The 15902-nt window shown below is 53.2% G+C and overlaps 8 protein-coding genes across 8 annotated transcripts; 2 read left to right on the top strand and 6 right to left on the bottom strand.

Moving 5' to 3' along the window:
• Window positions 1-315: 315 nt before the first annotated feature.
• BZA70DRAFT_272779 (uncharacterized protein) lies at window positions 316-1575 on the bottom strand. The gene has a single exon (XM_064911722.1). It carries the CDS (start codon window positions 1102-1104, stop codon window positions 496-498), a length of 609 nt encoding a protein of 202 aa, XP_064771073.1. The 5' UTR covers window positions 1105-1575; the 3' UTR covers window positions 316-495.
• Window positions 1576-2437: 862 nt separating this feature from the next.
• Window positions 2438-3186, bottom strand: BZA70DRAFT_224298 (uncharacterized protein; the record flags this gene model as incomplete). Its single annotated transcript, XM_064910204.1, has 2 exons — window positions 2438-2797; window positions 2866-3186. Coding segments are annotated over 2 exons (681 nt in total), but the record flags the coding sequence as incomplete, so codon positions are not given.
• Window positions 3187-4757: 1571 nt separating this feature from the next.
• On the bottom strand, window positions 4758-5957 carry BZA70DRAFT_272783 (ribosomal protein L24e-domain-containing protein). Its single transcript, XM_064911723.1, has 2 exons — window positions 5809-5957; window positions 4758-5431 (listed from the first exon to the last, which is right to left on the bottom strand). The coding sequence occupies exons 1-2, from the start codon at window positions 5857-5859 to the stop codon at window positions 5012-5014; spliced, it is 471 nt and encodes a 156-aa protein (XP_064771075.1). The 5' UTR covers window positions 5860-5957; the 3' UTR covers window positions 4758-5011.
• BZA70DRAFT_272784 (uncharacterized protein) lies at window positions 5958-6429 on the bottom strand. Its single transcript, XM_064911724.1, has one exon. It carries the CDS (start codon window positions 6359-6361, stop codon window positions 6113-6115), a length of 249 nt encoding a protein of 82 aa, XP_064771076.1. The 5' UTR covers window positions 6362-6429; the 3' UTR covers window positions 5958-6112.
• A 417-nt stretch (window positions 6430-6846) lies between these two features.
• On the top strand, window positions 6847-8014 carry BZA70DRAFT_265361 (mannose-1-phosphate guanyltransferase; the record flags this gene model as incomplete). Its single annotated transcript, XM_064910959.1, has 2 exons — window positions 6847-6927; window positions 7001-8014. The coding sequence occupies 2 exons, from the start codon at window positions 6847-6849 to the stop codon at window positions 8012-8014; spliced, it is 1095 nt and encodes a 364-aa protein (XP_064771077.1).
• A 549-nt stretch (window positions 8015-8563) lies between these two features.
• On the top strand, window positions 8564-10810 carry BZA70DRAFT_272787 (uncharacterized protein). The gene is made up of 2 exons (XM_064911725.1): window positions 8564-9616; window positions 9692-10810. The coding sequence occupies exons 1-2, from the start codon at window positions 8858-8860 to the stop codon at window positions 10766-10768; spliced, it is 1836 nt and encodes a 611-aa protein (XP_064771078.1). The 5' UTR covers window positions 8564-8857; the 3' UTR covers window positions 10769-10810.
• Window positions 10811-11103: 293 nt separating this feature from the next.
• Window positions 11104-12934, bottom strand: BZA70DRAFT_234178 (reductase; the record flags this gene model as incomplete). The annotated part of the gene is made up of 2 exons (XM_064910284.1): window positions 11104-11411; window positions 11479-12934. 2 exons carry the CDS (start codon window positions 12932-12934, stop codon window positions 11104-11106), a joined length of 1764 nt encoding a protein of 587 aa, XP_064771079.1.
• A 1426-nt stretch (window positions 12935-14360) lies between these two features.
• Window positions 14361-15506, bottom strand: BZA70DRAFT_233137 (plasma membrane iron permease; the record flags this gene model as incomplete). Its single annotated transcript, XM_064910250.1, has 2 exons — window positions 14361-15417; window positions 15472-15506. The coding sequence occupies 2 exons, from the start codon at window positions 15504-15506 to the stop codon at window positions 14361-14363; spliced, it is 1092 nt and encodes a 363-aa protein (XP_064771080.1).
• Window positions 15507-15902: the final 396 nt, after the last annotated feature.

A 15902-nucleotide genomic window follows, 5' to 3' on the forward strand; every position in this document is an offset into this window, starting at 1 on the left:
GCTTCAAGTGTCTTTATTATCATACCACGTCTTTCTCCTATATTATAAACTATTCACAGAATGGTCTTTCTTTTCAAAACATATCAAAAACTGATCACTATCATCATCTATGATCTATCAAAACAGGCATAATCGCGCGGAACATGCTGCTGACTCGCGACCGCCGAGTGGTACTGGTACGCAGGATAGCTGTACGCGGTAGAAGGTGGATAGCTGTACGCGCTCGAGGGCTGATTGTTTGAGCAGCTAGGCGATGGTGGCCGGTCGCCGTATTCGACGGATGAAACGGACGAGGACGTCCATGCCGAAGAAGTGGGCGACATGGTGCCCGGGCTTATCGGACCGCCGTGCGGTGACTTGTCGCTGTACTCAGTTTGCTGCTGCTGCTGCTGCTGCTGCAGACTGTAATAGTACTCGGCGTAGGTGGCGGGCGTGTACGCCGACTCGGCACCCTGCAAACTCGATCCGTATATATGCCGAATAGGCAGCAACGCATCAACCCGCCCATTCGCCGACACCTGCGCCGACCGCGATCGAGAAGCGTTCGCGGCCGCGGCATCCCGCACGACGGCGGCGTGCTCGATCATCAGCCGCTGCGAGCGGGCGTACTGCTCCGGGTTCGAGTCGATGTTGTGGACGATCTGCAGATGGCGGTAGAGAGCGATGCGGCGGGGGAAGAGCTTGCCGCAGCCTGGTTGGGGGCAGCGGTTGCCTGGCTTTGCGCAGTGGGTGCGCATGTGTCTTGCGAGACTTGATGACTGCAACGCGAGGAAGGCTGTTAGTACGAGCAGAGGAGAGAGGGAAGATGAAGGCAAGGCAACTTACGTCTGAAAACCGCTTCTCGCAGCCAATGTACATGCACAGATAGGGCTTCTCACCTGTATGTGTCCTGAAATGCACGGTGAGAGCAGATCGCTGGATAAACGACTTGTTACAGTTCACGTACTGGCACGCGAACGGCCGTTCTTGCGTGTGGATCTTGAAGTGTCGCTGGAGGTCAGAGTTGCGACTGAAGCACTTTGCGCAGTCTGGCCATGTGCATGCGAACGGTCGGCGCGGGTTTTTGCAGGGTGAGGAGCGGTCGAGCATGTTGTTGATGTCCATTGTCTTTTGTCAGATGCCAGATTCGGAACAGCGGGAAATGTATATCAGAGACTAATGACAGAAAGAGCAGATGTAGTTTGCACATCAAAAAAGATCGACAGCGGGGCCGTTGTTCAGCAATATATATCCCATCTCCAAATATAGAATCCCGGTCTGTTTTCTCACTCTAGGAACGACGTGTAGCAGCAATCTCCCTAATTCCACTCCACCCGCCCCCCGCAGCCTCCCTTCCAGAAACCTCAGAAAACCTCATAGAAGCGACCTCAAGAAGTCAGACGGTCAAGAATAGGGTTCTTCCATGCAGAATTGATAAACAGAAACCGACGCAGATCTAGGGGGGGGGGTTCGTCTAACTGCCTCAAAAGTGACGCGCACATCCGAGCCGCGTTTCCTATTCGGGCGACATGTAAATACACACCCCCGGTTCCCGCCCGTCCCGGACAGGCACTTCGGTAGACGAGGAGCGGCTACCGCCCCCCTTTCGCGGTAGAGGCTGCGATGCCAGATCCTTGGGTCGGCCCGGCTGATGGGGCTTTGGCTAGGAGCGCCGGCAGGGCTTGGCAGTCCGAAAGTCGTTTTGTTCTGGTCAGGTTTGGAATAAGGAAGACTAAAGGGGTGCAATCAAATGATTAGTTTGCAGGTAGTTTTCTTTGGTAGCCGCATTACTCTCGTCCCGCACGCATTCCTTGGAAGGCAACAGGGTGGAATCTGCTTCTTTTGCTCACTAGCGTTCTGCAGTTTCAGAAGCAAGATGGAATATACAATAACTTGATTAAACTGACTGTACATATTCGGTAATGCGACTACTATAAACAAAAATATACAAACAGAAAACCCCAGAGAGCAAACCCTTGCCAATTAAAAGCATGCAGATGGAAAAAACAAAACCAGGACACCGAAAGAACGTGCGTGCGTCCCTCTTTTGTGGAATTTGAAAGTGGAACGATCCTCGTTCGAACGACATTGTGTGACATCCTACTACAGTGATATTACAACTGTACATAGAGATCTCGTTCTCGGTTATTATTATGATGAAACTCAATGCACATCCTCCTCAGTTCTGAGGCGAACTTCGCATCCGGAGTGAGAGACGCTCAAAGTGCCTCGCCGCCCCTTCCGGCACGTAGAAGATACTCCCGCTGTCTTCTCCCTCGTTCAACTGGTCGAGCAAGCCGTCAAACTCCTCCGCCGACGGGATCTCGTTGGCAGTAGCAGTCTGCCTCGCCCTCGCGTCCTGCGCTCTCGTCTGGCCGTCGCCCCCCGCCGCATCGGTCTTTTCATCCTCGGGCTTGATCAGCTTGATCTGCGCGGTGTTGTAGGACCTACAACTGTCGCACTTGAGCCCCAAAAAATGAAACGGTACCTCGGACTTTGCAGAGCAGTCGTTGCAGTACACCACGCTCCGCCAGAGGTTGTACGGCTCCGGCAGCGCCTGGCGCTCGATCTCGCGGTCCAGCAGCCGGAACTGGCTTTCCATGTTGATTATCGACCGCGCGCAAGTCGGGCATTTGTACGAGTTCTTGGTGTGCTGGTAGTAGCATTGCTGGTGGATCGAGTGGCCGCAGGACATGAATACTACTGTCATTGTCGACGTGAACATGTACTCGCCACAGATCGGACAGTTGCATTCGGTCGAGTGTTCTATGCACCTGTGCGCATTCTCAAGCTGGATCGACATGCAGACATTACAGGTCTATACATCATGTTAACCCCGTCCGCACACTTCTAGACAGCTCCCTAAAATGATAGACTGGGCCTTACCTTGCAGTGGAAAAAGTCTTTTCCTAATCCCTCGCCTATGCGACAGATGCCGCAATCTGCGCAATGGTAAATCGATTTCTCGGGGTCATCATCCCACAGCTTACATATATCACAGTAATATCTCGCCACCCGCGTCCCACAGCCCCTGCAGTCCTGTGCAGCAGGCTGGGGTAGGAGACATCTCATGCAGAGCATGTTTCTGGTCTCATACCGCACGAGTTGATGCGAGTCCTCGACTTCGTCGTGGCAGAATCGGCAGGAGTGCCACTGCTCGCATTGCGAGCATTGCAGCTTCACCCCGCGCTGGTAATGTTGGCAGCCACGGATTCCATTTGACTCGTCAAACCACGTACTTTTCTTGTCGGCCTCTGTCAATTCCACCTCTTCGTCTCCGTAATACTCCTCATCCAAGCCGTCGTCGTTCTCGTCGAGGACGCTGGAATATGGATCAGGAACCTGGCCCCTAGAATTCCGCAGCCTGTAGTACTCCTCAGTCATGACCGCATGCATGCGCAATGCGCGCTCGGTTTCAGGAATATCAAGGGCCTGAATAGCCAGGATCTTGTTCCGTAGCTCCCTCTCCTTTTCCTCACTAAGCTCGACGCTCACGCCAACATCGGCCGCAGCAGCAGCCGTAGCAGACTGCACTGTATCGCTAGAAGCTTCATGGTCGTGCTGCCGTTGCTGCAGCTGCTGCGCCCTTCGCCGGCGCTCGCGCGCACGTCGCTGCCGTCTCTCTTCGCGCTCAGACATACTCAGACCTCTGGCCGAAGGCGAGGTTGATCGAGCGCCGACGCCGGCGCCATCATCGCTCCGGACGTCTGCATCCTCGGTATCGTAGCCTTCCTCGCTCATGAGATCGCCGGTAGAATCGTCGGCGTTTGCGAATAGGTAGTTTGCCAGATGTCGCGAGAATGAAAATGAAGGGGCAGAGAAGGTAGGGAAGTTTGGTGGCTGCGGAATCCATCTGCTAGGCGAATGGGCGGTGACCGAGTCAGCTGCTGCCGAAGGGGAGGTCGAGAGAGGGGGCTCGGCGGGGACGTGTAGCGAGGACGTGGCTGTTGGAGAACTCGGGCTTAGTAACGTAGTCCATGACGGCCATGACAACTTGGCTGCTGGCTCAGATAGTCCCGCTGGCTCAGCAGTAGTGCTGGACGTTGGTAAGGACGTGTCTGCAGATGGCAGGGCCGAGCTGCCGCCGAGTAAATTGCTCAGACCGCTCCGTGGTCGCGTGTATCCCTCGGCGGCGGCGAGCAGTCGTCGCGGGAGGAAGTCAGGAAGGCGAATGCTGGATAGACGAGGGAATCCGCCGATTTCTGATATTTCAGGGATGATTTCGTCGTCGTCGTCGTCTTCATCATCCTCTTCTTCTTCATCCCCTTCTTTTTCTGTGTAATTGACTCTGGTAGACTTGGCGGGTTTGCGCGAAGGAGTCGAGGCCTTTATGCTCCCTGCAGGCAACTGGCCTGACTCGGGCGACCGATCCTTGATACCGATCGCCATTCTGACACTGTTGATATTAGCAGCCTAGAAGAAGCTAGTGAGGGTTTGTTGCGCGGGGGATCTGTGAATGGCAATAGGCAGCTGATTCGAGTCCTATCGCGAGAGTCAATCGGTCTCGATACAACGACTCGGCTAAATACGACCGCTCGCTTTGATTCAAATGCAGACGACGAGAGGCAGCGATCCTCTGCGCAGAGTCCGAGGAGATCTAGTAAACAGCAGACTGAGCTGGTAGACAATGGGATTATCAGTCTCGGTCTCGGCGGCGGTCGAGTATGCCAGGTTATGTTGGAGTTGTCCCAAGCCGGGTGATTTTTCGTCATTTTATTAATCATCAAGGTCAGTGCTTATTACTACTTCTTTGGGCTATGAGATGCTCTACATGTTGTTGTTCAGCAAACAGTGGTGGAATTATGATATTATAATACATTTAAGAGCCAGAGCGTTAAAAGGAAGGACTGTCTGTTGCGATCCGACCATAATTTGTACTAAAACACATGCTTCTTGACATATTTTTTTGATTTTGTAGCATACCATTTTTTTACAACATTATAACCTGTAGGTGATCCATTAATGCCGCAGTTATTTTACTTCCAAATAAAATGACACGCCTTGAACGAACGAAAAAGAGTCAACAAGAGATTTAACGCGACCGGGCGGTGACCTTGGGTGCGGCACCCTTGAGCTGCTGCTTCGAGAACTTGGAGCCACCGGAAGGAGCAGCGTTCTTAGCCTTGTCAGCCTTCTTCTTGGCCTCAGCCTCTTTCTTCTTCTCCTTGGCGGCGGCGATGGACTGGGAGCGGTCGGCCTTGCGGACCTCGGGGCGGATGGAACGACGCTCCTTGATGACATCGAGCGAGGCACCGACGATGGCACGCTGGTGCTTGACGGTGCGGCGGGAGCGCTTCTTGGAAATCTCCTCGGTGATTCCCTTCTTGTGCATCCGGCGGAAGAGGACGGTCCACGAGATTCGTCGGGGGTTCTTGCGCTGCATGAAGAGCGAGGCGCTCTTGGAGGCGACGAATCGGAAGACCTTGGAGTCTCCACGAACGAAGAGCTTGCCCTGGGAGAGAGTTAGTATGAAGTATAGAGGTGGGTTGTCTTCGATTGGCTCGCAGTGATTGCAGGGCAGGAGGTGATATATGATGACGAGAGACGGTAGATGAGACAAGGGAGACGAGCTTGACACGATCAAGACATGATGAACACGACACAAGTGAGCGTCGCATCTTTGCCGAAATACAAGATAAACAGATCAGAATAACTGAATCCTGATTATCAAAACCAAAACCACCGACAGTGCATCACAGTCGAATCAAAAGAAGAGTTGTTGTCGTCACTGTTGCCGGTTCTCGTCTTCGTATGTCGCTACCAACCTCGCCGCTACACCCACAAACCAATCCAAAGACAGCAGAAAGAAAGGAGAAGAAGAAGACGTACTCTGCCGGGGTAGATTCTGTTGCCAGAGAAGGAGTCGATTTCGGTTCTCATTGTGCCGGTGATGTATGGTGAAACAGAACTTGTTGCTGAAGACCGAGAAACAGTAGATGGAGAGCTGGGCCGGGTTTGGAGAGTCGCGGGCGGTGAGGCGGGTCTGTGATGGGGGGGAGAGTACAGAATATGGCACAGAAAGGGGGGGTGCTGATGTGCCCACTACAGAGGCAAAGCGAGCCAGTGTTGGCGATCGAGCACCGCAGAGACGAGCGTGACTGCTAAAACACACACGTGACCAAACACTCCAACCCTAACACAACCCTAAGAAGAAAATCGCACCGCCACACGCCACAATGGCTGTGCTGTGCGGCCGCGAGGGAGGCGAGAAAAAGCAAATTAGGCAAAAGTCAGATAGCAGCGCGGAGCAGCCATTCGCGGCCAAAGCCCTGCGCAGAGTGGAGCAGCACCTGAACCGTTTGGCTGCGATGGCGGATGCTGCAGCGAGCGGAGCAGCGGAGCGCAGCAGCAGCGCAGCGGGCGATGGCGGCAGCATTTTCATTCTTATCTTTCGTGTGGTGGGCAGCTGTACTCTGCTTCTATGTTCTGTGTTCTGTGTTCTATGTTTATGTTTATATTCTATGTTTATATTCTACTCTACTCTACTCTACTCTACTCTGTCTACTTGATACTTATACTACACTACACAATACCACTCCATACAATACTACACCCTCCTATTCCTTACCGTGAACACCACGCGAGGAATGCGACGCGTCAAACGTCCTCCGCGCAGCACGACGCAGCCCGTCCGCTTTCGGCTTAGCCCCGCGCCGCAGCCGCTTCAGCCACGCCATTTCGGACTCCGCGCCGCATACACCGCCCTAACCCCTACGCACCGCCTCACCGCAATAAATAGCTTTTCTCGTCGGTCGTCGCCTTCCTCCTCTCTTCTCGCTCCTTGACCCTCTGCCTGCTCTTCTTCGCACCAGACCTGCTCTTCCTCTTCTTCTCTTCTTCTTCTCATCTCCATCTCAATCGCTCATCATGAAGGGACTCATTCTCGTTGGTGGCTACGGCACTCGTCTGCGCCCTCTCACCCTCACCCTCCCCAAGCCCCTTGTTGAGGTAAGACGCGTCTCTTCTTCCTCACCACCTCTTTTCTCTCCTTCACGCGTAACTAACTCTCTCCTCTCTCCAGTTCGGCAACAAGCCCATGATTCTTCACCAGGTCGAGGCCCTCGCCGCCGCCGGCGTCACCGACATCGTCCTCGCCGTCAACTACCGCCCCGAGATTATGGTCGCCGCCCTCAAGAAGTACGAAGAGCTCTACAACATCTCCATCACCTTCTCCGTCGAGACCGAGCCCCTCGGCACCGCCGGCCCTCTCCGTCTCGCCGCCGAGGTCCTCCAGAAGGACGACTCCCCCTTCTTCGTCCTCAACTCCGACATCATCTGCGACTACCCCTTCCAGCAGCTCGCCGAGTTCCACCGCTCCCACGGCGGTGAGGCCACCATCGTCGCTACCAAGGTCGAGGAGCCCTCCAAGTACGGTGTCATCGTCCACAAGCCCAACACCATCGGCCAGATCGACCGCTTCGTCGAGAAGCCCGTCGAGTTCGTCGGCAACCGCATCAACGCCGGTATCTACATCCTCAACCCCTCCGTCGTCGACCGCATCGAGCTCCGTCCTACTTCCATCGAGAAGGAGACCTTCCCTAGTCTCTCCAAGGACGGCTCCTTGTACTCCTTCGATCTCGAGGGCTACTGGATGGACGTCGGCCAGCCCAAGGACTTCTTGTCCGGCACCTGCCTCTACCTCTCCTCCCTCTCCAAGAAGACCCCCGAGCTTCTTGCCTCCACCACCGAGGACTACGTCCACGGCGGCAACGTCTTGATCGACCCCTCCGCCAAGATTGGCAAGAACTGCCGCATCGGACCCAACGTCACCATTGGCCCCAACGTCACCATCGGCGACGGTGTCCGTCTCCAGCGCTGCGTCATCCTCCAGGGCTCTACCGTCAAGGACCACGCCTGGATCAAGTCCTCGATCGTCGGCTGGAACTCCACCGTCGGCCGCTGGGCTCGCGTTGAGGGTGTCACCGTCCTCGGCGAGGACGTCACCGTCTCCGACGAGGTCTACGTCAACGGTGGCTCCGTCCTCCCCCACAAGACCATCTCGTCGAACGTCGAGCACCCCGCCATTATCATGTAATTTGTATTCTTTCTTGCTCTCTTCATATCCCGAGTCGATCTACGATCAGCTCTCTAATTATTTTGCTCATCTCACTGTATCCTGCTGCCGATCTTATTTCCACGTTCGTCTGATGTCTCGTCTGTTTTTTATTTTTGGCCTCTTGTCGATACAAACAATCTCTCTCTTTTTATTTTTCTTTATAAGTGTGGTGCTGTCTTGTTAACGTACGGTCTGGTTTATTGGTTGTTTTTGTAAAAAAATTGGGTTTTTGATATTTAACGGGCGCTAAATCAAGTTGAACAAAGAAAAATTCAATCGCTTTTCCTATTATTTTCACTTTTTACCACTATTGAAAGAAATTACGGCAGAGAATGTGCAGCTAATCCTTGTTTTCCTTTTTTTACCTTTTCTGTTTCTTCTCCATTTCTCCTTTTTCTTATTTATTGTATTTTATGCATTCCTAATTATCATCTCGCTCTATTGATCCACTTCTTAAAATTTTCACGGCTGCTCCAGCCGAAATTGCATTCCTCTGCACCAGTCGAGACCCTTGTTCGACCTGTTCTGTGGCCCTGATGCGCGTTTTCATTGGTCGCCTATTGACTTTCAAATCGCGTTTTATTCAGAACAGATCGTCAAGCCTAGTATTCTTGAATTTCACCACCAAGGCCACGTCTAAAAGAAGCTACTTCAAAAACCCCTCACGCTCTGCGCACGTTCTCAATCCTCCATCTCGTACTCGACGCGTCCTAATCAACCATCTAAACAAAAAAACTGCTGCAGCAAAGTGCGCCTTTTTACCTTCTCGGGAAATAGTTACCCGGCGCGAAGAATAAGGTTTGTTTACGCGACAACTCGTGGATGTGTTGGCATCTGGTTTGCTTATATCAATATCGCCTCCTCTTCATCCTTCTCTTTCTTCATCTGTTGTCTTCTGCTCTTTTGATTTCTTGCTGGTGCTCTAAACGAGTTGCGAAGATGGAGTCGGGTAAATCTACAGATAGATCAGCGCGTCGCGTACATACCAGATCTACATCGCCCGCCGCGCCTATCTCATCTAAACCCGTCCCGTCCAAGAAACAGACTTTTAAGAAAAACCCCTCCGAGAGCGACAGTTCGTTTCTCGAACTAAGTCAGACTACCGCGCAAAAAACAAAGAAGAGCAGCAGCAAGAAGAAAGAAGGGGAGACTGTTGTTCCCAGGCAAGGGTCGAATCGCATGCTGAGATCGTCTTCGGCTGTGGGTGAGCATCTCGCGCCACTTGTTGTGCCGAGGTCTAGTCCGCCACCCTTGCACAGAGATTTGGTGCTGGAAAAGCACGCGGCGGAGAATGACGCAGTGGAGAAGGATACAGTGGAGAGGGACGCGGACGGATCAGGGATCGATGCGTCAACGTCCGCCAAACCGTTTGAGAAACCCGCACGCAGGCCTATGAAAGAGACGACTGATCTGAATACAAAGAAACGCAAAGCGGCTGAAGATTCATCGAAATCAAAACCAGGAAGCTCGACTAGCAAATCAGGTCTGTCGAAAAAGTCACGGAGCTCTAAAAAGACGACGACGACGACGACGCAAGATTTCTTGCTCAATATTGAAAACGTGACATCCTCACGTCTCACGGTATATCGATGCTATTTGCGCAGACGCGTCCAAGCTATTTCTATTCTGTTGAGAGTTTTGACTGACTGTTTTTAGATGCCCCGCAAGGTTTCAGGTGGCATATTCAGAAGAAGTCGTTCTGGGACATCGGATAGCGCTCTTGGTGGTACCTCAACATTACTCCCCAACTCTGACTGCTTCCAAGCTAAAATAACTCTCTTAACAGTAGGCGACCTCAAATTCTCAAAAATCGACAGTCTGGCTCAAACACCGGTTTCAAGGTCATCTACCTCGAAATTGCCAGCTCCTGCGATCACCGCTCCGGATCCTGTGCCGGCGCCTGTGTTTAAAACTGAGCCCGAGGCCGAATTTAAAGAGGAACTGCTGCGTCCGTCTACTGTTTCTGTTTTTGAACCAGTGCAAGAGCATGCACCGCCGTCGTCTCCTGTCATTAAATCCGAGCAGCGACTGCAACCTGTTTCTGTACCTACCGTTCATCGCGAAGTTCCAGCGCGGGAGGAAGTTCCAACGAGAGAGCGCGAGGGGATTTCACAATCTCTTGCAGAGATCCTCGATACAGCAAAGAAATGTATAATGTCCCCCGCCTCCTCGCCACGATGGCAGCCAGTCAATCGTCCTCAATACGAAAACAGAGTCTCTGAAGAGCGCCAGGCCGAAGAAGCTCCTGAGTTTTACGACGAGTACAGTAATGACGTACTGTCTACTCCCGACTATGGGCGGCAGGACAGGTCGAGCAGTCATTTGGTAACTTACAGTCCGGCGGAAGTATCTCTGCCTCTTCTCGAGGAGTTCTGGGATAAGAGCCTAACCAGGTACCAGCCAGATCACCCACGCCACCACCGTCCTCAGCAGCAGTACTTCTACCAACCCCTACCAGACTTTGGCTACTACGGCTCCGACAGCGATCAATTCGCCATGACGCTCGCGCCAGGAACCCCGCGGCTCGCAGCCGACCCGGTCATGGACGCTGCTAACTCTAGCTATCTGTATAGCGACGGCGTGTACGGGAACCAAGAGCAATCCATAGCCTCGCTCGAACGGGACCTGGGTTTGGCGCCGCCGATACCTACGGGTGAGGTTTATGTGCCGCATATCTCACCGTCGGAGGTTATCGAGGGTCCTCCTAAAATGCGGCGTCATCGACTATCCTAACTGTTTTTTCTTATTTTCTCTTCTATTCTGTTTGCTTCTTCTTGTTTGCAGTATAAATTACTATTATTTGTGGGAAAACAATCTCATTCTCTCGTCATGAAAATACATACATGCGCTCTCACTCAATGCCAACTCACTACAATAAACAAATCTAAGCTACCATGCAAACTTGTGAAAAACAACCATTAACCAAAGAGCAGAACCGATAAACCAGGTGCAAAAAAACAGAGAATCTAAGTGTGAGATGTCTCGCAAGACAACAGTAATTGAGGAATCGTCATAGAAATAATGTAGACTGAATGCAAGGCGGGTGATCTAATAACAGAGCAGAACGACTACCACGTCTCGGTAACGTACTGCCAAGTCCTCGACTTCTCCTTCCAAAACGCCGCCGCCTCATCCTTCGTCATCCCACCTTTCTCCATCGCGACATTCACCAGCGCGGCCTCGACCCCCTCGCCCATACCCTTGGACGAGCCACAGACAAAGATGCGGCCGTCCGGGTGCGAGATGACGGACCAGACGAGGTCGGCCTGCATCACGACTTCGTCTTGCACGTATTTCTTTGTGCCGCGGCGGGACTCGACTACTTTGCGCACGTCGTCGCCGTCGACGCCCCACTCGCCTGCGTAGAGCTCATCGACTGGATATAAGAGTTAGTTAAACTATACACAGGGTCCGCTATCGGTTAATAGAGAAAGGGGACATACCAAGCGAATCGCGGCACCCTTGCAAAACCCAAACTTTATTCTTGCAATTCGCGCTCTTAAGCCGGCGCTGGACAAAGCCTCTGAACGGCGCGACGCCGACGCCGGCGCCAATCAGCAGCATCGGCCCGTCGGCGCGGAACTCCTTGGCGAGCGGGTTGGCCTGCAGGCCTCTAAAGACCGGGATCGAGATCCCTTTCTCGCCGCGCATTTTCGCGTGCGCGAGGGACTCGAGGAACGCGGTGCAGTTTCCTGCGCGCATGCGGGGCTCGGCGCGCCAGTCCTCGGGGGCTTCGTGCACGGTCACGGCGATTTCGATGCGGCGGATCGGCGCGGCCGAGGACGACGAGTCGATGTCGGGAGAGACGAAGTTGTCGACGGGGTCGGACGAGAGACTGTAGAATCTGGGCATGAGTGTGGGGAGTACGCACACGAGGTGGTCGACAGGCGGAAGCGAGGACGGGAAAGCGAGCAGGAGCTGGAGTAAAGTGGGCGGATACGGCGCCGAGCGGAGGTTGCAGAACGTCGACTGGCCCTGCTTGCTGCACAGCCAGGACAAAATCATCCGTTCGCTGTAGTCGCTCGCGTACTCGGCCAGCACGCGGATGAGGTTCTTAGACAGCACGCCGTTGTTGACGTCGACGGTCCAGCTGAGGATGTCGCGGAGGGTGGTAGTCAGCGTGCGCGGCTCGTCTTCGCCCCAGATCGTTGGCCACCGGCCGCCGGTGGTGCACAGTTTGACAGGCGCGTCGCGCCTCTCGGCAGGAACACCGAGGCGCTCTAGGATCTCGTCGACGAGCGTCTGGTCGTTGCGCGGGCACACGCCGACGGCGCCGCCGACGCGGAAGTCGACGCCGGCGATTTCGTCGGGGTAGGAGGAGACGTCGAGGTCAAAGTGGTAGGTGCGCTTGATCGCGTCGAGAGCGGTGAGTGGTCTGGCTGTTATTATCGGCACGCTGTGGACGTCGTATGGGGGGTGGGGTTTGAGGTAGGAGGGCGGGGAGAGGTTGCTGCTGGTGTGGGTGGCGGAGGAGGACGGCGTGATCTCGTCAGAGACTATAGAGACGGTCTTTTCGGGAAGCGGGGTGACGCCCAACAGTCTAGCTGAGCGAGAGATCTTGAGCAACGGCAGCGCAAGGGAATCAAATGCGCGGTTGCCGTCAGGAAAAACAACAGAGGCAAGAGCCGAAGGCGGCCCGCCAGGCGTTCCGGGGGTGGAGACGGCGGGCGAGCTTCCGGTCTGGCAGCAGCCGCCACCGCAGCACTCCGAGTCGTTTTCGTTTGCGAACGAGCGCGCGGGTGCCGGGAGCGGGTCCGGGTCTTCGGCTAGGGCGAGGTCTGCGAAGGCGCGGGTGAAGTCGATGCCGAGGGTTGTGAGCTTTGGACGGAGCGTGGGCGAGGATGGGTCGGATGAGGGAGGCGAACGGGGGAGGGTTGTTGATTGCGAGACGATCTCCATGGTGTAGAGGTGTAGAGAGAGTGAGGGAAGATGAAAAAGAGAAGAGAGAAGAGAAGGAGGATCAGCTAGGTGCTGAATATAAAAGAGAGCAGGAGGTGGGATATAAGAAGAAGAGAAGAAGATGGGAAGAGGACGGGGGAAGGAAAAAAGCAGAGGTGTAAACTCTAAATGCCCCATGTTTTATTCTTTCGGGTTGTTTATTGTTTATTGCTGTTTAAATTTATTTTTTATTTATTCCGCAGCCGAGCATCCGCTGCTGAGGACTCCTATGAGTTCGGAAGAGTTAACTTGAGATACTTGATGCTTGAGTAAAAGAAAACAGCATCTTCATCGTGAAGCAGCACAGTGCATCGACGACTCTCGACCTCCCCGCGTCTTCAGCAGAGTCAGAGAGTCAGAGTCAGGTCAGAGTCAGGGCGGCGAACAGTTGAAAAAGGAGGAAGCCACCGCCGGATCAGATAAAAGCCTGAAGAAGGAAGCTCTTACCCGGCTTTCAGTACACCGGACTCGACCGCCGCGCCCAGCCTCGTCGGCTCTGCTCTGCTCTGCTTTACTTTGCTTCCGGTTTTGGCGATGAAGGAGTAGGTGTTTGTTTTAGAGTGGGGAAATAAGAGTAGATTGGATGCAGGAGGCAGGAACAGATCTACAGTCACTCCTTTATGGATTCATCTATGTTGAGATGCAACCGTGTTTTGTTTAGGTCGTTGAAGTAGTTGAAGAAGTTGGAAATTGTTGAGAAGAAAACACTCCGGATACAACTGAATATCAAAAACTTACTATCAAACAGCTCTCTATTTATCAAGTCCGTCAACTACTTCGAGCAACGGATGTAAAAAAGACAGAACAGACAGAAGAGCAGCGATGAAGGAAAAAGTATTGGTTTAGGGTACCACAAGAAGCAGCAGTTCATCCCAACTCTAACCGAAGAGCTTCGTCTGCCGAGGCTCTCTTAAATACAAAAAAGATGCAAAATCAAAATAATTTCCCTATCTTCACCATACTTCTCTCTATCCTCTGCTTTGTATTGCTTCTATCTGTTCATCTACTATCTCCCGCTGCTATACCTGCACGCAGCACAGACGGTGCTAACTCGTCGTAAATAGAGTTGACTTCTAATCACAAACCTTCACTTGTCTGATAATCCGACAATCTGATTAGACATCAGTCATGAGAAAAAAAAAACCGCCGACACTACGGCCATTGCAGGAAAATTCCTCAACGTCAACACTTGCTGTGAAGATAGAAACTAAGTAGTTATACTCGGTATTATTATATTATTACTATCAATACTAATTGATCAAAGGTACAAAACTATCTCGTCGTCGTGCCAATTCGCATCTGACGTCGAGGGGTATACTATATAAAAGCAAACAAAAAGCAACAAAAAAGGCTAAAGAGCACTTCGCAACGAGAAAAAAAGAGAAATTCAAACGGAGTCAGACTCAACGTTCTTGGGCTCGACGCGGTCCTCCTCCTCCTCCATCTCGGCGCGGATACGCTCCATTCTGGCGCGTCTCTTTGCGATCTTCTTGGCCTCGTGCTTCTCGGTCCAGGACTTCAAGAACGGGAAGTATCCCTTCTTCTCCTTGTAGAGCATGAGCGCGACCGAGACCATGACGGCGATCCAGTAGCAGTTGTAGCCGATAACGGAGCCGTACGTGGCCGAGTTCTGCCAGCCAAACAAGGCGTTGAAAATCATCCAGCCACCGTCGGTCTCTCCGTTGCAGCAGTTGACGTGCCAGACCGACTGGCGGACATCGTACGAGCCCGCGCCGGAGCCTTCCTCAGACACATCCGAGCCGACGAAGCTGACCCAGTTGTGGTTCTGGAAGTACCAGCACGCCTTGGAGAACAGACCCGCGCCGACGAGGTAGAGGAAGCAGGTGGCGATGATCAAAAAGTACTGGATCTTGACAAAGTCACCTCCCTTGTACATCAAGTAACCGATAGCCGAACCCGCGAGCATACCGCAGATAACAGGAAGAGGGAAAGCCTTGGCGGGCGCGGTAAGCGAGACACCACCGACGAAGACGATGGCCTCGACACCTTCACGCAGGACGGTGATGAGCGGAAGGATAGCCATGGCGTACTTGCGCGTGAAGCGGCCAAACATGCCCCTGCCTCTGCGGTTGCGCTCCTCCATGGCAGCAGCAATCTTGACACGCCATTTCTCCTTGAGTTTGTTGAGTCTGAGCATGGCGAGACCCATGATTGAGATAATGACGGTAGCGATGATCGAGAAGATACCTTCCCAGAGATCCTCGGACGAGCCCCAGACATCTCTGCCGAGGGAGTACCAGGCTCCGATGAAGGCACCACCGATGCATAGACAGACCAAGAAACCGATAGCAGAGCCAACCCAGACATGTTTAACAAGACGTTTATAGATCACAGGGTCGTCCATAGAACGACCGATACCCTGCTTGAGGAAGGCAAGCAGGACCGAGATGATGATGGACGCTTCAAGCGTCTCACGGAAGACACTATACACATGTTAGCACTGTGACGATAAACACAGCAGAGTAAACAAGACGCACATGAAAAAGACGGAGACCTCGAAAACCTGGGCCATGGCTGCAGAGACTGGACTTCTCCTGTAAGAATACTAAACAGAGAATGAAGCAGGCCTACTGGGCAGACGGAGGGATGAGAGGAGAAAGAGAAGAAGAAAAAAAACAACAGAACCCGGGCTCGATATAAAAGCAGGCGGGCGAGCGAGCATCTTCCCGTCTAGGCCCGGTCCTTTGTTGGTCCCGCGCTTTGTGACCCGCGCTAGTCCGACTCTGCCCGCCAAATTCCCGCAGAATAAGCTTTTCCCGCTCGCTGCATCTCATCAGATAATCGGCCATCTGCCGGCTGGAAGGGAAGGAACCAGGCCTGGCTGTCTCTTAATTCTCGCGATGTCCTGCTGCTGCTGGACGAGTATGCCAAGAAGCCTGCCGAATGCCAATCCTCCGTCAAACAGCGG

Source organism: Myxozyma melibiosi (assembly GCF_037950935.1).
Source record: "Myxozyma melibiosi strain Phaff 52-87 chromosome Unknown BZA70scaffold_1, whole genome shotgun sequence".
NCBI classification, from domain to species: domain Eukaryota; kingdom Fungi; phylum Ascomycota; class Lipomycetes; order Lipomycetales; family Lipomycetaceae; genus Myxozyma; species Myxozyma melibiosi.

Bases quoted from the DNA above. Each gene is read 5' to 3' on its own strand.
- BZA70DRAFT_272779 (XM_064911722.1), bottom strand. From the start codon at position 1,104: ATGGACATCAACAACATGCTCGACCGCTCCTCACCCTGCAAAAACCCG.
- BZA70DRAFT_272783 (XM_064911723.1), bottom strand. From the start codon at position 5,859: ATGAGAACCGAAATCGACTCCTTCTCTGGCAACAGAATCTACCCCGGC. The intron at 5,432-5,808 runs GTACGTCTTCTT...ACTCTCTCCCAG, and splicing joins ACAGAATCTACCCCGGCAGA to GGCAAGCTCTTCGTTCGTGG.
- BZA70DRAFT_272784 (XM_064911724.1), bottom strand. From the start codon at position 6,361: ATGAAAATGCTGCCGCCATCGCCCGCTGCGCTGCTGCTGCGCTCCGCT.
- BZA70DRAFT_272787 (XM_064911725.1), top strand. From the start codon at position 8,858: ATGTGTTGGCATCTGGTTTGCTTATATCAATATCGCCTCCTCTTCATC. The intron at 9,617-9,691 runs GTATATCGATGC...GACTGTTTTTAG, and splicing joins TGACATCCTCACGTCTCACG to ATGCCCCGCAAGGTTTCAGG.